The 26870-nt window shown below is 43.8% G+C and overlaps 1 protein-coding gene across 2 annotated transcripts in view; it reads right to left on the reverse strand.

The window, feature by feature from the left end:
- The window catches only part of KIAA1549L (KIAA1549 like), a 287806-nt gene that overhangs the window by 37568 nt on the left and 223368 nt on the right, over positions 1–26870 (reverse strand). For both annotated transcript variants that reach the window (XM_015114556.3, XM_077963111.1), the window contains exons 14-16: positions 22772–22953; positions 19665–19882; positions 11017–11146 (exon numbers count right to left, since the gene is read on the reverse strand). In XM_015114556.3, the coding sequence (XP_014970042.3) occupies positions 11017–11146; positions 19665–19882; positions 22772–22953 (530 nt within the window). The remainder of the gene's footprint in view (positions 1–11016; positions 11147–19664; positions 19883–22771; positions 22954–26870) is intronic.

Genomic DNA, 26870 nt, shown 5'->3' on the forward strand with positions numbered 1-26870 from the left:
CTGCCCCAAAGCCCTGATTTTCAGCTCACTGTCAATCGCAGCTCCATCCTGCAAGAACAGATTCTGAACAAATTATGCAACTTCATGGCAAGGGCCCAGAGACCGAGTGGGGGTTTCAGCAAGATAAATTCCTGGGCCATCTGGCCATGATGAAATTTATCTGGCTCCATGTCCATTTTTCTTTTCCACCAACTGGAGTCCTTTGGGCCACACAAACAGTGCCACTTCTCTCCATTTAATGCCTCCTCTGCCCACTGCAAGTGCTGCCTGTTACTGAGGAAGCAGAGACATATTTAGAAAGTTGCTTCTGGAAACCACATTTCAGGGAGTTCTCACTTCACCAGGTGGGAAGAAGACCATGATGGTACAGGAGCAGAGAGAGCTTTGCAGCAGCTTCCTATGAGCCTGCATCCCGGAAGCTTCTCTAATAATAAAGTGAGATTAGTTGCCCTCAGAACAGGCAGTGGGGTTCAAAATAATGGCTTGGTGACTTTTCTGCAAAGGTGTGCAAATGGAATTTAAAAAAAAAATGTCAGCAACATTTCAAATTTCATTCTGATGCCTTTCCAAAGGATGATCTACAGTCTCTCCAGGGCTATGGGGATGTGAGGACAGCATGCTGTTTCTGTGTTTCAGGTGGGTAAGAAAGACATGAAAGGGTCTCTCATAGACTTCTAAGGAAATAGGGACATCCTTTCAGAGAGTGACCCATAATCAGAGTCTCCACTGAGACCATGAAGATGGGACAGGCAAGCATAAAAGAAGGTGCTCCAATGCTCTCAGCCTTACTCACTGCCCCCAAAGCAAAACACCTTCCCCATGTAACAGAAGTCTCAGGTGCCAGCTCAACTTCCTGTCTTTCTTCCCCCATAACTTGCTGCTCTCTAAGGAGCAGGGGAAATTCAATTACTGAGCAAGATCCATTTGCCTCGAGTTGCAACCGCTGTCCCACCCTGTGTTTGCAAAACCATTACCTTAAAGGTCATCTCTGGAAGGGTGGCCTTGTACTATGGCAAGGTGGGAGAGGTCCCAGGCACCCTTCACCGAGTCCATCTCTTGTCCGGTCATGCTGAAGAAAGGCACTCTTGGAGGAGTACAGTCCTCTCTTTGGTGTGTGACACAATTCAGAGCAGTAAGTGCAGGCCGGGCATGGTGGCTTACACCTGTAATCCCAGTACTTGTGGTAGGCCGAGTTGGGTGGATCACTTGAGGTCAGGAGTTCCAGACCAGCCTGCCCAACATGATGAAACCCCACCTCTATTAAAAATACAAAAATTAGCTGGGCATGGTGGCACAGGCTTGTAATCCCAGCTACTCAGGAGGCTAAGGCAGGAGAATTGCTTGAACCTGGGAGGCAGAAGTTGCAGTGAGCTAAGATCATGCCACTGCACTCCAGCCTGGGCGAGAGACTGAGACTGTCTCAAAACAACAACAACAACAAAAACAGAGTAGTAACTGCTAGAAAAGAAAAGAAACAGGAAAAGGAGAGCATCGCCCTCTCCCTCCTGGGGAGTTACAATAGCTAATGTTCACTGCCTGTTTTCTACATGCTTTGTCTGCATTAACTCATTTAATTCCCACAACATCCTCATAAAGTAGGTACCACTGGTATCCCCATTTTGCAGATGAGAAAATAAAGTGCAGATAGGTAGGTAACTGGCCTAACTTCATGTAGCTCGTAAGTAGCCTAGCTCCATAAGCTATGAGGACAGCCCCTCCACGAACAATATATAAACCACAGTCATAATTAAAAACCTCTTAAAAAGGAATCAACCCCAAAGTAAACATATTAAGAATGGCTTCCTCTCATCGAAAGTTAATTTGCATTTTGCTTTCTAGGTGAGTCATCACCTGCTTTTTTTCATCTTAGCTGAGCTGGCACTGCAGGGAACAAGGAGACTGGGAGGATCTCTCCCATGAGTCAGCACTATTCCATCACAAACAGGCTCTCCCTGCCATCCACTCAAGTCTGCCCTTCTGCCTCTTCAGCTCTTGAAAAAATCAGACAGATGCACAAAATCCCTCTATCACTCTACCTGTGTCCAAAACATGAACCTCTGACTGCAGCCTGGAATTCCAGAGCCCACAGTGAATAGTAGTCATTACACAACACCACGCTGTTCTTTCCCTTCAGAAAGGGCCAACCAAAGACAACAAGAGGGCTGGGCGCAGTGGCTCACGTCTGTAAAAATCCCAGGACTTTGGGAGAAACAGGCGGGCAGATCACCTGAGGTCAGGAGTTCGAGACTAGCCTGGCCAATATGGTGAAACCCTGTCTCTACTAAAAATAAAAAAAAATAAAAAAATAAAAAATAGCCGGACATGGCGACGGGCACCTGTAATCCCAGCTACTTGGGAGGCTGAGACAGGAGAATGGTTTGAATCCAGGAAGTGGAGGTTGCAGTGAGCTGAGACCGCACCATTGCACTCCAGCCTGGGCAACAAGAATGAAACTCCATCTCAAAAACAAACAACAACAACAAAAAAACAAAAAGATGACAACAGGATGAAACTGGAGGGAAGAGTAACATGAAGGAGACTGTTGGGCGTGCTCCTTAAAATGCCCGACACAGTGCTCATGTTTATAATCCCAGCACTTTGGGAGGCTGAGGTGGGAAAATTGCTCAAAGCCAGGAGTTCTAGACCAACCAATCTCTATGGGCAACATAGCGAGACCCCATTTCTACCAAAAAAAATTTTTTTTAAATTAACCAGGCACAGTGTCACTCCCCTAGTCCTAGCTACTTGGGAGGCTGAGGACGGAGGCTCGCCTGAGCCCAGGAGGTTGGGGCTGCAGTGAACTGTGATTGTGTCACTGTACTCCAGCCTGGGCGACAGAGCAAGATCTGTCTCTCTAAATAAAGAAGTCCAACTACAAGTGTTCCTCAAGTAGCAGGTACTGTAGCAGGCACTGTGTTGGCCTCAGCATCCATCTCCTTCTCTCCCTGTATTTTAGACAGGGGGGCTAGCTGGGACTAAGCTGCTCCAGCTCCATCAATGGGGACTGACCAGGTTAATTTAATCAGTGTAATCTCCCTGCATTCATTGCTACAGTGGTTTATGAAGGGGTGGACACTTGGCATATGATGGTCAGAGTAACACCCATATACCTTGTCTGGAGGTTGGGAAAAGAGAATTCCCTCTTGCACTGGTCCACGCAGGATGTAGATATGAGGCCTGGGATTTCTTACCAGAGTCCACGTGTGGATGCGGCCAACACACAGGGGAACACAGAGCTGTGTATAATGCAGAGGAACAGACTGGGGCCCCAACCAAACCATACCTGGATTTACCGTAAACAACTTATCCCATTCAGGTTTTAAGATGGTTTAAGTTGGGGTTTCTGTTGCTTTTGCCAAAGCAGTTTATTGAATAACCACCATTCACAGTGAACTCCAAATGGCAATGGAAATCTGCCTAAGGTTCTGATATTCGGTCAAACCTAATGTGTATTTGGCTCAGAGGTAGAAACATGCCCTGTTTTTTCAAGTCTCAGCTCAGGAATCACCTCTTCTGGTTGACACACGTGTTTGTTCATTTGCCCAACAAATAGAGACACCGCATCTCTTATGTGCCAGTTCCTACTCTGAGTGCCGAGGTTTCAAGCATAAATAAAACGTGACTCCCGTCCTTGAGGAGTTGCATGGGGAAATAATACAAGCAAACCAACTAATGGAAGTTGGGGGCGAAGGCTGTGATTGGGGTGAGTATCAGGGGCTACTGGAACACAAAGGAGGGGCCCATAGGCATAGGAGCCAGGAGAAGGTGCTGGGAAAGGTCATGGTTAAACCAAGTTCCAAAAGCATTGCCTAAGTCAGTAGTTCTCAGCCAGGAGCAGGTTTGCCCAGGGGACATGTGCAATGCCTGGAGACATATTTTGGTTGTCACAGCTGGGAGGGGCTTCCGGCACCTCATGCATGGGTAGAGGCCAGGGATGCTGCTAAACATCCTATAATGCACAGGACAGTGCACGGTATGAAGAAACTCTACAGCCCTAAGTGTTAACAGTGAGGAGATTGAGCAGCCTGGACCTGGATGAAGCAGGTAGGAAGGGAGATTCCAGGCAGAGCGATGCATGCGTGCAAAGACCTGGACATGGGAAACCACAGGACAAGTTTGGGGAAGGTGTTCAGGCTGGAGCCAAGGGGGTGGGTTAACGAGTGACAAGCGTCAGCTAGAAGGGCATATCTGAGCCAGCCAGAGCAGAAAAGTCCTGAGCTGGGAGCTTAGAGTCTGAGTTTTATCCCCAAAGCTATGGGGAGCTCCTGGAGGATTTTGAACAAGAGTGTGTGTTTTAGAAGGATTTCCCCGGCAACTATCTGGCAGCTCAGCAGTGGTGAGTAAAGGAGACTGTACTGGGCAGTGGCTATGGGACAGACAGGAAGGAACAAACCCTCAGGAGCACTCCCCCTTCCCATCCAAGTTCATTGCCACAGCATGTTGCATGTGCCTCTACCTCTCTCCTCCACTAGTGTGTAATTACCTGGCCATGCACGAAAATTAATACATCTTTCCCTTCTCCACAGGGCCTCACACAGGTAGGTACAGTGGAATCTCACAGAAGGCTTAGATGCTAATGCTAATGCCAGCCGGCAGAGTAGGTAAAAATCATATAGAGAGAAGCCCTTGAAAATCTCTTAACTCATCCACTTCGTGTAGCCCATGTAGCCCTGTGCATACAACCTTATACGGTAATAGGGAAAAAGAAACATATAATCTGCAATGTACAATATAAACAAAATACATGCAAAAGCTAGTTTCTTAGCTTTATTTAAATTTTGTTTTCCTTTTTCTTTCAGGGCTTGTATTACTGAATTTACGTACATTTAGTGCGCATATGCTGCCATGGTTCCAATGCACTCAATAAATGTGCTAGAAGAAAGAAAAGGAATGGCAATTCCCAAGGGGTGTTCTCGTTGGTCGCTGGCCTCCAGCTCCTGCAGGGGCTTGGCAGACATGGGTGGCCCAGGAGTGCATAGGATTGTAAGGAACCAGTGGACTCTGAGCCATACTGCTTAGGACTAGAAGATGGATTCCCCCAGCTGCTGGGCACACTGCCAGCTGTCAGCCCTCAGATGTCAGCTCTCGCAGGGAATTGTCCTTGGCTGAAGAGAACGGCCTCACCCAAGGACATCCAATGACTGGTCCATTCTAGAGTACATATACACAGCTGCTTCCCAAACTTGAGACAACTCTGCAGGGCCATCTGAGCTGCAGAGCCTCCATGGGGTCAGCTGAGGCCTTGTAGTGTCTGTACCATAGCCCAACTTCTAAATCTGCCTAAACCTGCTTCCTCCTCTCCCTGCCAGTATACCTAGAACATGCTGGGGACCCTGGCCTGAAAGAAGTGGCTACCCTAGGTCAAGAGGGTAGGAGGTCCCAGAGTCCGGGAAAAATGGGGATGGGCAGGCAGGTACCAAGAATAAAAGCAGACAGGGTCCAGAATGCAGGGAATCAGAGAGAAGATGCAGGCAGATAGCACTGGAGTGCTGCTAACAGAAGGGAAGTTGTTTATCTCCTGCCCAGTGGGAAGTTGCCTACAGGGGAGGGAAATTCTTGGCCTGCAGGGGAGGTCTGGCTCTGAAGGAGGTCATAGGCCATCCTGAAACCCCTCCGCCTCCCTCTCAAACCTGCCAACAAGCATCCCACCTCCCACTCCTGACTCACCAAGTGGCCTCCATCACTGTGGGGTTGATAAGTATCTTTCTGGGCAGCCATCAACCTGGTGAGATCCGGACTTTACCTAAAGACCCCCTTCACTCTCAAACACCTCGATCTCTTTGCCTCAGGCTCTCCCAGGAAGCCTGATTCCCCATGAGCAGATATTTCCCTTGGATTAGAAGTCCCTGTTAAAATATAATGTACTGTAAATTAAGTCAAGATAACATATCAAGCCAGGGTTATTATAGCTTATGTTAGCTGGGAGAGGTAAGAGAAGGAAATGAAAGGCTGAGATGGGGGGCTATGGAGGAAAGTTTTGGGTGAGATGCTAAGGTGGTAATGGTGGTGGGGTCAACACAAGAGCACCTAGGTCAGGGGGGCAACAAGAAGGTTGCTTCTAGAATAAAGGACAAAATCTCCAAATCCAACCAATTGCTTCCCAATGAAGCAAAGAGCTGGTTGTATCCTTAACTGGGACCACTCCATTATGCAGCACCAGGGCATTCCTGTGGTTGGCCTTGGTCTCTGTTACACCAAAGCTGTAAGATGCTGGGGCAGGTATGGGAAGTGGGTGGGCAGAAGAGATTTCTGTTAATAATAGGATTACAAATTTACCTAGGAGGTCCTAGACTTGCCATAAGCTTTGTGAGCAGTCAGGGACTTTCCAGGTAATATTTCATTGCTCGACAAGTGGAACTCATCAAAACAACCGTTTCAATTCCTTCGTCTCCTTCCAGTAACCACTGCTCACCTGTAACAAAGGAAGCTAGCTGGCTGCATTGTCAGCCTTGAGGCTTGACATCAGACAATGCACCCAGGCCTTCTTCAGCAGGCCTTTGTAGACTGAGCTCTGAGAAATGGGCTCATTTTCCCCTTTGGGATATACTTTTATTCACTAGATGTCCCAACTGCTTCCTGAGTATTGCCCTGCCTGGTAATTTTTCTCTCCTTTCGCTTTCACCTGGTGCCTGCAGTGGAGGTAATGGACAGGCAACCTCCTTGTAGCGTGCATTGCTGTACTGTTGAGGCTGAATGGCTAACTTCTATCTCCTGGCCTTCCAGGAGGCTGCGGCTGCGGATGAGACTTCGGTTCTGTCAGTTAGATTCTGTGTACACTTTGGATGAAGGAAATGGGGCAGGCCCATCTTTCTGCTGCCTTGGCTGCTGGAAGCTGGGTTGCTGAGCACCACAGCCCTTAACCCCGGCTCTATGGAGTTCTCTCATTCCTGGATCATGCTACGACTGAGTTTTCTTAACCTCGGTGTTCCAGGGCAGGCCGCTTCTCCACCTTCCTGCTTGAGGAAGAGGCAGCCGCCCCTCCTCAGGGCCAGCCCTGTGATCTTGTTCTAGGAATCTTTCCAGGAACATTCCTTCAGCCCGCCCATGATTTTGTGAGCACCTAATTCCTGAGAGTCATTTTTTTGGTCTGTTTTAAACAGCTTGATGTTTTCAGTTTTCTGCAGCTGGACTTTGCCTGATACCCCTTTTTATAGATTTACATGTACTTTTCAGCTGTAGAAGCATCTGGTTTCAAACATTTCCCCAGAGAAGGCCTCCGGAATGAGAACTAATGACTGTGATCATCTCTTTGAGATGCATCAGTGAATCAACCATCCTTTTTAACATTTGCAAACCCACTGCCCACATTTTAGGGTCTGAGCCCACTGCACTGGCAACTACCTCCAGTGCATGGAACTTTAGGTAAGGTGCTAGAGAGAAACGAAGAGAAGTAGTTTGTAAAAGTCCCTACTTCTGAGAGGTCAACATTCATTTTCAAAGTTATAATTCAAACAATAAATTTCAGAGTCTCCCTCATAGCCAAGGCACATAGCTGGCTCCCTTCCTGCCACCTATTTTTAAACTCCAAAAACAGATCAAGGTTGAAGAGGTGCATTTTTCTTTCTGGGGGATGATTTAATGATTACTTGCCCTTTGGAAGCAAAGGCTTCATATCCACATACTGGGGTAAATAATTTGACTGATAAAGGAAAAATCTCTTAGGTGTTTATTCTGCCTGAGAATCATATTTGCAGCATTTTTTCTTTTCCTCACTGTTTCATTATTTTCCACATGACTTTCATTCAGAAAATAACATTTTAAAAATTCTTTGAAATAGAGATATTTTTGCTTTTACACATTAGGCTGACATTTTCTTTTCTACCTGTTTTATACATAGGGATGAATTAATTTCAATGCCAAAGTTGGTTTAATAATATGATCTGGTCTTTTGGGAGTTTGGAGCATCTTGTGAAAATGACACATGCGGCTGGGTGCGGTGGCTCAAGCCTGTAATCCCAGCACTTTGGGAGGCCGAGACGGGCAGATCACGAGGTCAGGAGATTGAGACCATCCTGGTTAACATGGTGAAACCCCGTCTCTACTAAAAAATATACAAAAAACTAGCCGGGCGTGGTGGTGGGCGCCTGTAGTCCCAGCTACTCGGGAGACTGAGGCAGGAGTGAACCTGGGAGGCGGAGCTTGCAGTGAGCCGAGATCCGGCCACTGCACTCCAGCCTGGGCAACAGAGAGAGACTCCGTCTCAAAAAAAAAAAAAAAAAAAAAAAAAAAGAAAATAACACATACTTCTAATAAGAATGCGTCCTTCTAGAATATTACTACCACGTGAGGCATCGTTACTGCCGAGAGTGTACTACATCCCTTAGCTGGCAGTTTGACCAAAAGGTTGAAGATTGTTGCTGTAAAACACAGTGATCCCAAACCCCTTGGAGCTAAGGGTCTCCCTCCTATAGGCCCTAATAACTCTTGCTCTATGGGAACATTTTGAAACAATCCATGCTGCTACAGTCCTGGTGCTAAGATTTGCCTGTGTAGCATGTATTTGCTTATTTACGCAGTTATTCATTTATTTTTACATTCAGGCTTTTCCTTTGGGACTCCAGTCATCTTTCAAAAAACGCAAAATTAAATCAATCTCCCAGTGCTTTTGCTTCTACGGTGTCAAGTTTCCCCAACCTGGCAGAAAGGACTGGATATTTTGGCAGGGCTTCTAGATCCCCAGACCCAGTGGGAAGAATGACATGTTTCCGATTGAATGACCGGCTCACTGCTGTGCTAATGGATTCTTTTGCCAGAAATGCTCTGGTAATTTTAGAAAATCAAGAGCTCAGAAAATGAATGCATTGTTTAAAACTATGATTCACTTTTATTTCCTACTTTACTTGCTGGTCCATGTTTTGCTTGTGTGAGTTATTCATGTAAGAATGCTTGTGAGCCCTGACATCTAGCTGCTTCCAGAGGTTCAAAAATATAGGATATGGATTATATTACGTAAGGACAGATGTATAATGAGGAAGGATGAATATAGAAGCCATACTGCATGGTGGTTAAGGGGAGGGGCTCTGGGGCTGGATAGGCAAATTATATAACTGGCCTCAGTTTCTTCATCTATACAACGGGCATAATGAAAGCATCTACTTGGCTGATAACTATGCAAATGCAATGAGATAATACACATGAAAAGTCTAGAATAGGGCTTGGTCTATAGTGAGCAGTTGGTAAATATTAGACATTTTTCATATGATTAGTATAAAAAGCACAAGAGGAGATATAGGTAAGCAATTTCATTCTTACAGTCAACAGTCTAAATTCTTAAAGCCATTCCCGAGATGATCATTTTTCTCTTAAGGGGGCTCATCATCATATTTTTGAGATCACATGCACTTCTCAAAGAAATATCTATTTTAAAGAAGTCTATTAGAATAAAGCAGGCTTCCCCTAAAGTAACATGTACTTGGTATACTTATACATGTCTGTGAGGGTGAGCAATCTCCTCCTAAAAATCATCTCCCTCCTTCTATTGTTCTAGGTAAGTTGCTAACATGACATTCCAAAGGTATTAAGTGAGTGCTGCAAGTCATGTCACTTGGTTAAGAAATGATCTTCAATGTTCTCTTTTTAAGGTTAATAGGGAAACCTCTGACCCATTTCCTCATAACTGTCAAAGTGTTTTTGCCTAGAATCTCACAAAAAAACCCTATTAATGCCAGTCTTGAAATAAATTAAGAATCCTACTGTGTCTCAGATGCCTGGGCAGATGAAAAAGTTCCCCAAACTAAGCAAGCATCGAGGAAGAAGGTTCACTGTTGGTGGGGAAAGATTAACTGGAAGCTTCCAATGCCCGATTTTTAATCACAGGCTGATTATCAAATTGCTGAACGAATTTGGCATAGGAAATATTTTTTATAAGGAGAAAAATTAACATTGAATAATTTAACCTAGCAGAAAAATAAAAGATTTGCCCAAAGCATCTGTAATTTTATGAAACTAAACTACCAAAGTGTTTTATGAAAAAGGAAAAAGAAACAAAAGATAAGGGTAACACGACCAACACAAACATCAAGTTTAAATATAAGGAAGGTGATTAGAAATTCAAATTAGGTAGAATATCTTTGTTTTAAATTGGACCATTAAAAAATCCCATTTTAAGGCTTTGTGGCAAAAGATGACTAATCCTGAGGGGGAAAAATATTGTTGCCTTCTAATTAGCACGGTATATTTAAAAAAACCAAGTGTCAAACTACAATTTCTCAAATTATAAGTTTATCTAGATATATTTGAATTATAACTCTTATTTTAAAAAATGTTTATTTATATTTAGAGAAACATTTTAGGGGAATGGGAAGGAAACACTGTTCACAAACTTAGGTGTAGATTCAAGATCATGTGAAATGCTGGGGCAGGGTGAGGCATTACTGTACCTCTCAGCACAGGACCATTCACCTGAGCTCATGGGTCCAAAGACAAGTCACGGGGTGCAGGCAGCTGGAGAGGAGGCACCAAATTGCAACTCATCATCTGGGGAAATCTGACGGGATTAAAATAATTTCTGCAGCTTGGCCACATCACTGAACATAAGCATGTGCTTTGTCACATGAAATTATCAAACCGCCCTGTTGGACATCTCATTGTTTCCATGGCATACCGAGTAGTTATGAAATCAGGAACAAATCCAACTTTTCAACATCGCTATGAATTAAAAGAAGCCTGTGTTCAGGTGAATTCTAACCCATGGCCACAGTCCCTACTGAGTTTCTAAGGACAGAGGGGAGAATAAATTCAGGACATTTAGAATATCCATGGAGTTTAAGGTCCGTAATGTGCTATTCATAACATGGCACAATTCGGAAATCATGATCCTTTTAGCAATAATCTGTTACTCTGACACATTCCAAGTAGTCCTACTTTGGAAACTAGGTAATAAAAAAATAGAAAATGTTTTAGTGCCTTTTAAAATTCCACAAATATGTGGTAAACCGAAACACAATGGGATGCTCTATCCCCCTTGCCTTCAGGGGAAAGCAAAGCTTGTATTCACCCAGCCCACCAGAGACTCACATCATATCCGCTGTTGCGGATTCCACGCCGGGGTCGCTCCCGAGTCACCAGAAGGTCCATCTCGGTTTCCCCTGGACTCGGGCTGTTCAGAGACTGCCGGCTTCGGTAGACAGAGTTCTTCATCTGTTGCCTGAAGAAAATTCAACAACTGTTATGATGCAGCAAATGCCCTGACAGATGGAATTCTCCACTGATCCAAAGTACAGGCAACCAATGAAGGGTGTGGATTTGCCTCACAAATCTCAGAATTGATGGTATTTATTCCCAGGATATAAGGGGCTGTAGAAAGAGTGAAATAAAGATTTTTTTTCCAGATGCTGTAATCATTTGGCTGAATTGTAAGTGTTCTTTCATATGGAAACTAGGTAACTACAATCAATTGCAACATTGCAACCTCATTTAAAATTCTGCTGATGGCAAGACCAGGGGTTCTCCCTTGACCCTCTAGGACAGCTAACGCTGATGGAACAAACTTGCCTTTGTTGACTCAGCAACCTCCTGTTCCTTTTACTCTTTCTGGTTTCACACGCAGGATTCTATGATGTGTTAATAAACCCTGTAGCTAGTGGGCTGCTTAATATTATGACTGTGGATAGATTTCTTTTCTGCTACTACCACAGTAGATTTCCTTCTGGACTAAGAAGCCATAAACCCAGACATAATTTGGGGCTTTTCCATTCATCTGCCCTCACATTCACCCACCCACCCACCCATCCATCCATCCATCTGTCCATCCACCCACCCACATCTATACATCCACCTACCTACCCATCTATCCATCCATCCATCCATCCATCCATCCATCATCCATCCACCCATCCATTCATCCATCCACCCACCCACCCACCCACCCACCCACCCATCCATCCATCCATCCATCCATCCATCCATCCATCCATCCCTCATTTACTGAATGTCTACCATGTGCCATGCACCATGGAAGATGATGAACATCCACAGTGAACAAAACAGATTATGGCCCCTCCTCTCCTAGAGGTTACATCCTAATGAGAGAGACAGATAATTAACACGGTAATTACAGAGTGATAAGTGCTATTAAGCTCTGACAAACAAGGACTAGGATGGGAGACAGTTTAGGATGATCAGGGAAGGCCTCTCTGGGGAGGTGACAATTTAGCTGAGTCCTAAGTGGAGCTGGCCACATGTTGATCTGGGCACAGAGCATTTCAGGCCCAGGGAGTAGCACATTCAGGGGCTCCACTCAGCTACTGCTAAAAAATTCATACATTTTTCACCCCTGTCTTGTCTCCACTTGTCATTAGAAAAATCTTTTCAAAGAGTAGGAAGTAAATAGCAACATAGTGAGGACAGTAGCTATGCTTTTCTTCTTCCACAAGAGGTAATTTTACAAGTGGGAATGAGGCTTATTGGGGACAAGTGAGTTCCACATGATCCTGCAAGATGGCAAAGGGACACCACTTCCTTCTCACCCAGCCATAAGTTTCCCTGTAATTAATTTGCATTCTAAGACTATCTATCTTTGGAGAACTCTCCAAACATTGCCTTTTTTTTTTTTTTTTTGATAGGGTCTCAATCTGTCACCCTGGCTGGAGTGCAGTGGTGTGACCTCACTGCAGTCTTGACCTCCCTGGATGAGGTGATCCTTTCATCTCACCCTCCTGAGTAGCTGGGTCTACTGGCACATACCACAAAGCTAGGCTAATTTTTTTGTAAATTTTGTAGAGACAGGGTTTCACCATGTTGCCCAGGCTGGTCTTGAACTCCTGGGCTCAAGCGATCCACCCACCTCAGCCACCCAAAGTACTGGGATTACAGGAGTGAGCCTCTGTGCCTGGCCAACACCGCCTATGTAATGTCTCTATTCTAAGATGCTAGCTATTCATGGGTTGAAGGTGAAGAGGCTGTATTATTTCTTCCCAGTGACTATGTGGGAAGCCCCAGAAACCTGGCAGGCAAACACATTTTTTTCATAGACACACAGTAAGTTAGTCACAGAATTACAGTCATACATAGTCTAGGAGAGGCAGTAGAACTCTAAGGCAAAGCATTACCCTTGTTATTAGCCTTGGGAATAAAGCAGACACCACTGGTTCTAGACCTTCACCATGAGGAGCTTATACCTGCTCAGAGAGCATCTGTTGCCTTTGCTTGCCTGTTACCCGTGGTAACCTTCCTTTGGTAAGAGCATCGTGATGTCACTTGGGGGCTCCCTTTCCTCCAGGGGTAGGCATGTGACTCAGGCTGGACCAATCCCAGCATTGCATCCCCATGGCCACAGTGATGGGTCAGGGGCTGGGCACCTGACCTGAGTTGTTCTGGTGGGACTGAGTCTCGGGGCTTTTGCTAGGTCAACTAGGAAAGAGGCGTTCTCTTGGCATTGGGGTTTCTAAGAAGATAGGATATATGCCAGGAGTTGCTGACAGCCAGTGTGTCACTATGAGGTAACAGCCTGCCTGAAAATGGGGGCAGCAGAGAGTGAAGAGAGAGTAAGATCTAACATAGGAGACATCGTCTGACCCCTGGATCCAGCCATGCCAAAGCCTTGACCTTTCCATAATGCTCAATAATACATTCCCCTTTTATTTAACCAGTTGTGCTGGATTTCCATCATTTGCAGCCCAAAGAATTCTGACTAATTCTAGTACTCACAAGTGAATAGTATAAACTGTACCCTACAGTTGTCTGCAGTTACAGGCTTCCTTTAGGGAAGCCCAACCTCAGTGAGCAGTTGAAACAATCTGCTCCAAGTGATTCACACCTTCTGCAGACTCCAGAAGAATTCTCATCCTTGACCTAATTACACATCATTTTTGGGAAAAGGCAGACTTTACAACTGTCTTGAGATTATCAATTAGCCCATTTAGAAAAGATTTACTAATAAGGCTGGTGGTGGAGTAAATACTAAGATAAGCAATTGACACTTAAGTCGGTTATTTTGCAAGTGTTAGAAATACAATAGCAAGAGTGTGTAAGCCCTGTCAACAACTGTAAATGTAGGTAGCACTGAAGTGTATACCAGTCTATTTTTCTCTTGAAGGCAACATCCCCTTAAAATATACAGCTTAAAGACTGCTGTTAACATGGATTTCAATTTCCAGACCACCAATGCAGGCCTGGTGTGCAAGCATCTATTTAAAAATAAATTAGACTCTCAGGTAGAGAAATTACCTATTTTAATAAGATAGCATTCCATTAGGTATATTCATTTCTTATTGATATTTTGCTATATACTTATTAAAGGCAATACATTTTGAAGCATGCAAACTTGAGAAGTAAGTTTTTTACCTCTGAAAATACTGCTGGGTGGGTAATGATGAGTTTTACTTGTTTGTTAATCCCAACATAGTTTAAGAAAGTAGTTCTCAAATTATGTTCTCTTTCTATGGAACCCCAGGGCTCCATAGAGATGGCCTGGGAAGGACTGAGGAGCAGGACGAGGCGGCTCAGCTTCCATCAGAGCAACTCCATCTTTATATATTATTACCTTACGTTGGGTTCCCTAGAAGCAGGTTCTAGAATGATTGGAGTGTAAGTCATTTATTTGGGAGGTGGCTCCAAGAAGCACTAGCTGGGGAGTAGGGAAATGACAGAGGGAAGGAAGGAAAATCAATAAAGGGTATGATATGGAGTAGATTTGTGTTTTGGGCAATGGAGGCTCAAACTCACTGGAAAAGTGTGGGGGACAGTTGTTTTACAAGGTAGGTTTTATTATTATTTAGGTATGGCATGGCCAATAGATCAGGACATGACTGCCATTAAAAATATAGCTTGAGGCCAGCCACAGTGGCTCACGCCTGTAATCCTAGCAATTTGGGAGGGTAAGCCAGGCTGATCAAGAGGTCAGGAGATTGAGACCATCCTGGCCAACATGGTGAAACCCCATCTCTACTAAAAATACAAAAATTAGCTGGGCATGGTGGCGCCTGTCTGTACTCCTCCCAGCTACTCGGGAAGCTGATGCAGGAGAATCACTTGAACCAGGGAGTTGGAGGTTGCAGTGAGCCAAGATAGTGCCACAGCACTCCAGCCTGGTGACAGAGGGAGACTCCATCTCCCCCACCGCCCCCGCCCCTGCCAAAAAAAAAAAAAAAAATATATATATATATATATATATACAGCTTGTTACACTCACAGATCCCAAGAGGAGGGAACAGGCCACACCACAGGGGAGTGTGACTAATCTTGATTGAATACTTTTGGCAGATTTCTGGGGCACAAGGGCCGTCCTGAGTTGTCTGGTACCCGGCCCTGGGGTAATCAGGGCAAGCAGACAGTGACTCAGAGTAGAGAGCCCTGTGAGACCATACAAAGAAGGCAGTTGGTGTTTGGGCTCTGCACTGGCTGCTTTGCACATGAAAGGCGTGTTTGCAGGTGAGTCCATTATTAGCACTAGGAATCCAGTAGCCTGGGGAGGACAGTTTCTCTGGGGTCAGCAAGGCCGCAGATGTCCAAATCATCAAATATAGAAACTAAAAAATGTAGTTATTGCAACAGTGTAACTTACGCTTCCAGTTCCCTTGCCAGGAGTATTTATCTACCAGTTTCCATGTGTTATGGACTGAGGATGCTCCACAGTGTCTTAACTACATGACACTTCTGGTTGGTGGCTGCCATGAAAAAGCCTTTAAGTCGGAGTCACAGATGCCTATAGTGAGTAGGAAGCTGCTGGGCTGGACAGGCACAGGGAGAGCTGAGGGCATGGACTGGGGCCACCAACAGCAACCATCTTAATTATGTTACGTACTTTGTGTCTCAGGGTAAGAGTTTAAAATGTAAAAATGAGGTGTTCTGATTTTTTTTTAAGGCTCTGAAAATGATTTTAAAAAGATTTAGTGACAAGTCAACACTTGGAACCTCAACTTTGTCTTTTATTTGATTTAATTTAGGTCTTAAGGTAAAATTCTGGTTACTGATTGATCTAGTTTGGATATTTGTCTCCACCCATATCTCATGTTGAATTGTAATCCCCAGTGTTGGAGGTGGGGCCTGCTGGGAAGCGACTGGATCACGGGGGCGGATCCCTCATGGGTTGGTGCTGTCCCTCCAACAGTGAGTGAGTTCTCGTGAGATCTGGTTGTTTAAGAGTGTGTGGCATCTCCCTGCCCCAGCTCTCTTTTGCTTCTGCTTTCCTTCCACCATGAGGAAAAGCTCCCTGAGGCCTCTCTAAGAAGATGCTGGTGCCTTGCTTCCACAGCCTGCAGAACCGCAAGCCAATTAAACCTCTTTTCTTTATAAATTACCCAGTCTCCTTTTCAAAAGAAGATATACATGTGGCCAACAAGCATATGAAAAAAGCTCAATATCACTGATCACTGGAGAAATGCAAATCAAAACCAAAATGAGGTACCATCTCATACCAGTCAGAATGGCTATGATTAAAAAGTCAAAAAATAGTAGATGCTGGTGAGGTTACAGAAAAAAGGGAACTCTTACACACGTGGGAGTGTAAATTAGTTCAACCATTGTGGAAGGCAGTATGGCAATTCCTCAAAGAGCTAAGAACAGAACTACCATTTGAGCCAGCAATTCCATTACTATTACATATTCAGAGGAACAGAAATCATTCTACCATAAAGACACATGCATGAGAATGTTCATTGCTGTACTGTTCACAGTTGCAAAGATATGGAATCGACCTAAATGCCCATGAATGACAGATTGGATGAAAAAAAAAAGTGATACATATACACCGTGGAATACTATGCAGCCATAATAAAGAACAAGATCATGTCTTTTGCAGGAACATGGATGGAGTTGGAAGCTATCATCCTCAGCAAACTAATACAGGAACAGAAAACCAAATACTGTATGTTCTTACTTATAAGTGGGTGCTAAATGATGAGAATTCATGAACACAAATGGAACAACAGACACTGAGGTATACTTAAGGGTGGAGGGTGGAAGGAGGGAGAGAGCAGAAAAAATGACTATTAGGCAACCAACCCCGTGACAGAAGTTTACCTATATAACAAACCTGCCCATGTAACTTCAAACCTAAAATAAAAGAAAAAAATAAACTACCCAGTCTCAGCTATTTTTTATAGCAATGCAAGAATGGTTGGCCGGGCACAGTGGCTCACACCTGTAATCCCAGCACTCCAGGAGACCAAGGCAGGAGAACTGCTTGAGCCCAGGAGTTCGAGACCAGCCTGAGCAACATGGCAAAACCCCATCTCTACAAAAAAAAAAAAAAAAAAAAAAAAAAAAAAAAGAGAGACTGGCCTAATATACTGATGCTACCTCTGGACTAGAGCATGATTCCTTCACTTGTCCTGCTGTGGCTTGGTCACTGAAAGCAGAACCTCTGGAGGGTTGTACTGTGAACAGTAATTAACAGGTAACTCTAACCTGTGATAGCAGATAAACAGTCAGCAGTCTCTGGAGTCAATAGCAGAATGTGTCAAGAACAATACCTCTGAGCTTACCGAGGTTGTCCCTCTCTTTTTTTCTGTCTGTCCCTTCCCATTCTCATCTCTGGCTGATCCTATCTCCATTCCTATTCCTAGCTCGCCCAGTTTATGGCTATCCATATTTTCCCCTTAACTGGTCAAAAATGTTTTAAAAATTATTTTTGGTGTTTTATGATCATGAAACCATTTCTTCAATGAACACTTGCTGAGAATTAGCTACATAATGCATGGCATTAGCAGGTCATCGAAAGGTCCCAAGAATCTGGCCTGCACCTGTGCTAGGCAGAGGAGATGCCTCTTTACAAAAACAAGTCTGGTTCATTCTTTGTTCATTCCCTTTTCATAAAGAGCCTTAACTGAAATTTTTGTTTCTCAAGTAACTTCCTAGCTAAGTTTAATTTGTACATGAAAATGATTATGTTAATGCAATTCATAAAATTCAGCCCCACCTCTCACCTTGATTTTGTGGCTTTGATTCATTTTCCCTGAGTGTCAGCAGGAAATCCAGAAAAAACAGCTCCCATCCCAAAGACCACTGAAGTAAAACCCCCTGAAGCACAAAATAAAAGCTAAAGAACCAATCAGCCTCCCTATAAAACCCCCATCTTTTTTCTTTTTTTTTCTACAGGTATTAACACAGTGACACAGGCATTGTGAACCCTGTCATGGTGTGATTTTATATCAATAGCTTGTCATACCAACCAAGCCTAATTAGAAGCATGGTAAATTAAGCACTGGTTGAGAATTCCCTCTTTTCTTTATTGAAAATAAATTATGTTGATCCAATTCATAAAATTTAGCCCCACCTCCCAGCTTGACTCTGTGGCTTTGATCCAAGCCTGTCACAGAGTCATTTTTGCTTTTAATAAGTACCTACTCAGGCCAGAAACTGCCCTATGGCTCCCAATCTGTGGACAATGTGTCTATCATGGCTCTGTGGCATGTCAGGGCGGTGGCATGCTCAAAGCCAGAGGGGAGTCACCAAGGAGACTATGTATTGGAAAGAGGCGGCCTCAAATTATGAAAGCGCTTCAGGTAGGTAGGAAAGGAAGAAAGGTGGACATGTTTGGGTTCACTAACCTCTGCCTCTGACCCAGCATGTGAAATCACTCTGCTTAGTCAGCAACAAACCTTGGAAGGCTGCAGCCATGGTCTGAATGTTTTTCCCCTCCAAACCTCATGTTGAAATGTGGTTCCTGCCATGGTGGTGTCAGGAGGTGGGACATTTGGGAGGTGACAGGGCCAGGAGGGCTCCTCCTCATGGGTGGAATTGGTACTGTTATAAAAGGATGAATTTGGCCTGCTCTTGCTCTTTCTTTGCCCTCTGCCTTCTGCCATGGGATGATGCAGCAAGGAGGCCCTTGCCAGATGCTGGCACCTTGATCTTGGACTTCCCAGCCTCTAGAACTGTGAGAAAATATGTTTCTGTTCATTATAAATTACCCAGTCTCAGGTATTCTGTTATAGCAGCACAGAAAGAACTAAGGCAGATGCTAATTTAAACCATCTGGCTTAGCCCTTCCTCGCTGGGACAGGACTCCCTTTTAGATCGTTACAGCACCTCACACTTCAAACACCCACCACACTTGTCATTAATAAACTTTTGGGGTGATTCTTTCTCTCCCATTAGACCCTAAGTTCCATAAGAGCAGCAATAGGACTGTCTTGTCCACAATTAAATGTTGAAGGAATTCAAACTGAAGGAATGAATAAGCCCACATGAGCATGACAGCATTCAGCATCTTGAATGGTACCTAATACATATACGTTGAATAAATGAACAAGTCTGTGAATGAATGAGATAAACCAGCATGGAGCTCTGAGCACCTGTGCAGTAAGTACTTACTGAGGCTGAATGAAAAGGTAAGGCACGAAATTTGCTTTTCTTATGCAAGAGCCTCTAAAACAATTGAGCAATACAATGTCCCTTGATCTGGAAGTTGCACCATTAGGTAGGTGATAATTATAATCTTCATTCAGCTCTGAAAAAGCAACTGGTTTGAAAATATCACTAAGCTAAAGGACAATTATGGTTGTTTGCCCAAGTGTTTTTTTTTTTTTTAATGGCTTTAATGTTATTCTCCTTCAGACTCATTATAGAGCACCTGCTTGCACAGACCAGTGTGGTACAGATCAGTGGACTGCAAAGATCACAATCCTACAGTACCAGATAAGGGACCAGGATATACTGCCCAAGACCTGCCCTTATCCCACCAATGATACAGCACCCTTTACAGAATCCCTTCGAGACTGCACCTGTTTTTAGACTCAGTGAATGGAGCACAGAGTTCTGAATCTGGATCCAAAACATGCTCCATTTCCTTTGGGGCTTTTTCATACATCTTTTTTCTTTCGGTCAGACCCTTGCTCGTCTCCACTGCAGGGAAGTCGTAATATCCCTTCCTCTTGGCTTTGAGGCGCAGCTTGTTCCGATAGTGCTCGATGTCTGACTTCTGCTTCAGGGCTTTGTTCACCTGGGGGGAGAGACAGTCTCAGGCCCACACCTGACCCAGTGAGGCCAGCAGGTGGGAGACTTTCACCAGGAGGTTATCACTTCTAGAAACCCATCACAGGCATCACCTCTGGGCCTCCGAGCTAGCCAGACCCACCTGCGTCCCATTCTGGGCAAGCCCACAACAGTAGACTACAGATAATGTGGAGCCTGGCACTCACCTGAATCACCTGAGACCTTCCTCCAAGGCTTTCTTCTCCCTGGTTTGTCCTGTCTCTGTTCAGGCCTAGGCCTGACTCCATGCTCTCAGCAATGTGGCTTGGCCTTAATTATGCCTACACCCTTTTGGTCCCTCTGTGTGGGTGCCTCTGCCAGTTCTCAGTGCCCTGAGTCTAGCTCCAGTCCTGGGGAACCCAGTGGCCTTTGCTGCCCTTCAGCTGGTGTCCAGGATAAGACGGCAAGTTCCTGAAGAGGCTGAGTTGGGACAGACAGGGTGGAAGGGGCCGCTCCCAATGCCTTTCCACACTGTCAACCTGCATCCGACAGCATGTTTTTTTAATCCATGCCTTTCTTGAGAGATAGGTAATTTTGAAGCCTTGTATGGCTACTAACACCAACCAGGTCCTACCCTATAGGGCAAAGGCAGTCTGGTCTTTCAGAAGGGAACGTGGCTAATGTACCTTGCAACCTGTTGGAGATATAAGCAAGTGACTGTGCTAAATAAATAACAAATGATGAGAATGTCACATCAACATTTCCAAACTTCCTGTTTTCTTAAAAATAATCTTTAAAAGAATGTCATGTAATTTACAAAAGAAAAATGTATGGTTTCTGGGTTGTGCTTTCCTCATTTAAACCAGCCACCCATAATAGAAGGAGGAAGAAAATTACAAGACAATCTGTGTCAGGCTCCACAAGGCAGCAAATTATAGAGAACAGTTCAGGGCTCTCTTCCAATCCAAATGCCAGCAAGGTCCATTCCTTTAACTACCAAAATACAGCATCAATTTCTGGACAAGGAAGATGCTGATTTGCTCTCCTTCTTTGACACGGTGATGGGCTTGGGAGGAAAAGGGGGTGATAAGTTGAATCTATCCCAGATTTGGAATCTGTCTCTATGACATTCATATCATTAAGCTGGGATGAAAAGATCCAGGCCTGGTGGCCATCACATGTGTCCATAGCTGAGCAGAGGGTCCAAATCAACAGCAGTTATCAATGCATTAGTGTCAACCTCAGAGGCCTCTAATTATGGGGTTTGCATGTCTGGTGGCAGAATTGTGCCCAAGAGAAAATTCAGTGGCTGTGACTGGTTTTGAGAAGACATCCAGATTCTCAAATTGTAGAGCCGAGGGGCATAAAGTACATGATCTTTCTTCATTGGCTGTCTAATGGGTGGTGATAACAACAATAGTAACAATAATTATCATAAAAGTGCTTATTGTGTGCTAGGCACTACTCTAAGTACGTTACATATATTAAACAATTTGATCTTCACAGCAGCCCTATTTTATAAATGGAGATACTGAGGCACAGAGAAATGAACTAACGTGCTCAAGGACACACAGTAAGTAAAAGATCTGAGGTTTAATCCCCTGAGGCATGGCTTGAGAATCCATATTCTTTTAAGCACAATGCTATTATTCTCTGATAGCCTGTAGTAAGTCAAAGAGAGGAAAGGAGCACTGGACAGGAAGTCAGGGGACCTCCACCTCATGGCTGTCACCATAACCTGCCGTGTGACTTTGAGCAACCCACTTGACCCCTCAAGCTTCAGCTTCTTGGTCTAAAAAAATGAAGAGGTTGAAAAAGAAGTGCTCTGTATGTCCACAACCAGTTATTTTTTTTAAATCGATGAAGGTTTACCCATCACATCTTTAGGTCATCTGAGTCTTTCTGCCCAGAAAACAAGAGTTGCTTTCTGAGTCGGGTCTGTAAAATGCTTTTATAAGGGGCCCAGATGCTGCATATTTACAATACCTGGCTTTATAGGGCCATAACATGTTCCTTGATGTGTGGTGGGAAAAAGACTTTAAAACTTTGGAAATCTCCCACCTGTTTCAGGTAACAATAGCTGGGTATAAATAAATGAAATGAACAACCAACCTGACAGCTTAAGAACAGAGAAAAATTAAGAGCATGTGTGTGCACATGCTTGGGCACACATGTAATTTGAATGTTCACTTGTAGGGTCCAAACGCATCTTCTTAAAGTTCATAAACATTTTCAGTCCACTGGCCACTCTGCTGCCGAAGATGAAGGAAACGCAGATAATTTTTACCTAACTTCTGGCATCTATCTATCTATCTAATTTTCTTTGATGAAATCATCACTCTACGGTGAATGTTACAATTTTTTTTTTCAGACTCTTAGGAAAGTTGATTAGCATCATGATATCCATTGATAGCTTTCTGGAAGCAGCCAATGAGCTGTTTCAAGTTTGCTCAAAGGAATAAATGTCACTTCGAAGTCCATAGAGTGGCCCACATCCCTGTCCATATGACATTATCTTCCCTGGTTCCCTCTCAGTTCAAGCCCCTTCTATCCCCACTACAAGCAACATCCCACAATGGACAGTTTAGGAGTGTTACCAAGAAAGGCAAAAGGCTGTGTGTGTGAGGCGGTCGCGGAGTGGAACGCCTGATGCTTCTTTTCATAATCACGTTTTTTTTAAAAGTTCCCCTGGGATTTTAATGAACACAGGAAGTGCTCTGAAAACATCACCCAACAAACTCATTTTGGGTGACCTGTGTCCTGATTCATTCTGCAGAGGTCTGGTACATGCGGAGGTAAAGATGACCTATATGGCCCTAGGTGCAATCTGCACCCAGTATTCACAGGTGTTGTTCCTTCGTCCGAATTTCCCAAGTCTGAGCAGACCATCTCCTGCTCTGGGTCCCCAGGCACTCACCTCGCCGTTGAGGACTGCCGATGACTCCTGGCTCCTGTCCGAGGTGGGGGGCACCACGGGGAGGGCTGTGGGTTTTATGGCAATGAGCTGCACAGACCCAGAAGATGTGTCAAAGGGTTCAGCGGCCACCTTGCTGGAGTTGTCAAATAGAACTGCTCCCCCCTCTTCATCACTCGCCGGCACTGAAGCACAACATAAACACATCGATTTTCTGATGTAGGGGGGCTGTGTGATCCCAGGAGAATTTATGTGAGACTCACAGCCGAAGGACATTACTTTACTCAAAACAACCTCAGAAATGACAGCATCTGCTTCTGTGCCAACAAGCGCTCGCTATTGCTAGCAGTTTTCCCTTAAATTTAAGATCTGTATGATTTATCCCTCCGTTGCCTTATCAATGGGTAGGAAAGAACTGTAGAGATTTGAATTTAAACAGTAAGGACCATTCTTTCAAAACTATGACATAACACAGTTGAAAAATAATTAAAAAGTAACGTCTTTCTCTATGTTTCAGTTAGAAGTGAGAAAAGTGAGTTTGGCTAAACCTTGTAACTACCCTTTAAATTTGACAATCCTCAGACTAACAGCATTCAGTTCAGGTTCAGCCACCAATGCTACCAATCTTTACAAGATGTTAAAGTAACAAGTCTTCCTTGGTCAATAAGCCACAGTTATAGTGGCTGACACATTGTTTTTTTCCCCCCTTCTGAAGGTTGCTTCCCCAGTGATTTGGGTTTTGGTTTCTTCTATTTGTCTAAAATAAAAGAAAGCTATGAAAATTCCGCCAGAGAAACTAATTTAAAGCTACAGACAACTCCCCTAATTAAGTAGAAGCATTTCTACCTATGCTCTGTTAAATTAATCCTCCCTTCTGACAGATAATTCTGCTGCAATTGCTAAAAGACACCAGTCTGCCTTGAGCTTCCATAACTAAGCTGACGGAAGTTCCAGAGCTCCTGGTTTCTTGCTGATTTACTTGTTCTTAAAGCATATTCCCATTAAGTAACTATAAGAATGACAGCTTATTGAGCATGGCTAGGCAAGAGATACATTAAGCCTATTCAAATGACTAAACCAGTATACAATTTAGGAGCAAAAGAGGTGTTACATAAAATATGAATGTAATAGCAGTGTATTCATCTTTCCTCCTGTCTGCTCAAGAGACTGGGATGTTATTTAAATTATTGAGAAACACATAGTTTGTATCATTCCGTCACTTATCATAATCACAGAAGATTTGTCAAATTAAGCCAAGTAAATTGTTATTTTTACAAAGTGGCTAAAACACTTCAGAGTGTAACAATGGGTTATAATTGGATTTTTTTTAAAGTTCTGTGGGCTGATTTGCAAATAGCAGGCCACCAAGCAGCCAATGACAGAGGAAAATCTCTATTTGAATGTGTTACCAGATGCATCTATATTTTTAGAGTATAGTTTTGCTGGGCAGCTCTGGCCTGGCCACCATTATCTGCCACCTGGACACTTGCTATTACAAGCCATCTACGAGAGCCAGCCAATAAGGTGGCTCCTAAGAATTCTCACCTCCTGATATTCATACCCAGGATGAATAGGACTGACCTGTGTAACCAATAGGAAACTGCAGAAATGACAATGTGTAACTTCCAAGGCTTAGTCGTAAAAATCAATCAATCAATCAGTCAATCATGGCTTCCACCTTGCTCTCTCGGATCACTTACTCTAAAGAAAGCCAGCTGCCACATTCTGAGGACCCTGAAGCAGTCCTATGGAAAGGTCCATGCGGCAAGGATCTGAAGTCCCCAGTCAAGAGCCATGACTGACCATCCTGCAAGCCGCCATCAAGACTGTATTTTTTATTTTCATTTTTCTCTTTTTTAAACTTCAATAGCTTTTGTGGTACAAGGGATTTTTGGTTACAAAGATGAATTCTATAGTGGTAAATTCTGAGATTTTAGTGTACCCATCACCTAAGTAGTGTACACTGCACCCAATATGTAGTCTTTTATCCCTCACCCCCCTCTCACCCACTCCTCTGTCCCCAAAGTCCATTATATCACTCGCTGTGTCTTTGTGTCCTCATAGCTTAGCTCCCACTTATGAGTGAGAATATATAGTATTTGGTTTTCCATTCCTGAGTTACTTCACTTAGAATTACGGCCTCCAGCTCCATCCAAGTTGCTGAAAAAGACATTATTTCATTCCTTCTTATGGTTGAGTAGTGTATTCCATGAGTTATTTATACCACATTTTCTTTATCCACTCATTGGTCGATGGGCACTTGGTTGGTTCCCTATCTTTGTGATTGTGACTTGTGCTGCTATAAACTCGCATGTGCAAGTGTCTTTTTTCATATAATACTTCTTTTCATTTGGGTAGATACCCAGGAGTGGGATTGATTGCTGGATAAAATAGTAGATCTACTTTTAGTTCTTTAAGGAATCTCTGTACTGTTTTCCACAGGGGTTGTACTGATTTACATTCTCACCAGCAGTGTATAAGCCTCCCCTTTTCACCATGTCCATGCCCACATCTATTGGTTTTTGCCAGTTAAGACTTTAGATGACAGCTCAGGCCAACATCTTGACTATGACCTCATGAGACCCTGAGCCAGAATGACCCAATACTTTTTGCAAGCTGGCAAAGTGATGAAAATAGACATTTTTTTTCCTCCACAATTCCACAGTTCCATTCAATGTTATTTTCTTCCTTCCTTCCTTTGGTTCATCTTCCAATGCAATAAAATACATTATTGATTTTATTGGTAAACTCTAACCTAGGATTATGATAAAATGGAACCCTCTGATAAAAAGAACAAGTGTAGGTTTTCATAAGGGTCTATCCTAAAATTCTGATGTCTGTTGAGTTTTACATGAGACAAGTTGGTTCTATTGTTTCTATTGGAAAATTTCAAACCTAAAACCTTACAGAATAGAAACCTACAGTGAAACAGAAGCAACCAGACCCCCAAATTCACTGGATTTACTTTAGGCAAAAATAAAACGCAACCAAGCAAGCACTCTAACCCTGGGAAGGATGGCTTTTTAATAGAGCAAACAAGCAAAAACCTCAACCTGGCATAGTAATTGCGTTTCATTCATGCACCCACCTGTTTTATTTCTGAGCCTTATATTTAAATAATCAAAGTGACCTAAATAGAATAAAGAGGCAGGCAGAGAGGGTAGACAAGCAGAAATGGAAATGGGCAAGGTCAGCAGGGACATCTAGAGCAGGCCAGAATCTTACCAGCTAAGTGGGGAGTGTTGGGGTCAGGAACCAGCCCCACTCTCTCATCTTCTATGCATTATTTGCAGGGAAGGGGAAAGACATCACTTTGCAAATGTGTATTCATAAAGAAAGCAGCCTTGTATGGCACAGTTTAAAGCAAGAAAAAGGGCATAGAACAATACACACATTGATTCCATTTAATAAAACAAAACAAAGCAATACAACAAAAAACAAAGATACATGTGTGTTGCCATATGCATAGTAAAAAGGTCAGAGAAAGACACACATTGAGTTATTTGGGGTCCTCTGAGGAGTGGGGTGGGTGGGTGGGGCATCTGGAGGAGTGAGTAGTCTGATTTGACCTTGTAAATTTCCAGGAAGTATATAAAGAAAGGAAGGAAGGAAAGGGCAGGAGGAGAGGGAGGAGGCGGAGCTGGGAGGGCAGGCAGCACCATCTTGGATAGGTTGCGATGGCCATCACAATATTTAGTTAAAACAACCTTCCCCATATGGCTTCACTGTTCATTGTCTCTGCTGTCCCCTCACTCTCTCTACCCATCTCTCTTAGCACCTCATCCTAGGAAGAAAGAGAAGAAAGTTGCTGAATTCAAGCTCCCTTTCCAAGATCTAGAGCACCTCTGACTGCGTGCTCACTCGACAGAGCTGATGGCAGGATGTCTAGTGGTCCCAGGTGGGGCAGATATTTCAGGAAAATTCCACAGGTCACACCCCAATTCTGATGTAGAAAGCACAGCCTCTGTGTTACACGCATGCAGAATTCAGGGAAAGAAAAAATTTCAACAACCAAATAGGTATGACAGTTTAAACAAGTGCTTTATATAATAGCTGAAAATGGGAACAGGGAGCACATTTCCCCTACAGAATACAAATCCAC

The sequence above is a fragment of the Macaca mulatta genome, chromosome 14 (assembly GCF_049350105.2).
Source record: "Macaca mulatta isolate MMU2019108-1 chromosome 14, T2T-MMU8v2.0, whole genome shotgun sequence".
NCBI classification, from domain to species: Eukaryota; Metazoa; Chordata; class Mammalia; order Primates; family Cercopithecidae; genus Macaca; species Macaca mulatta.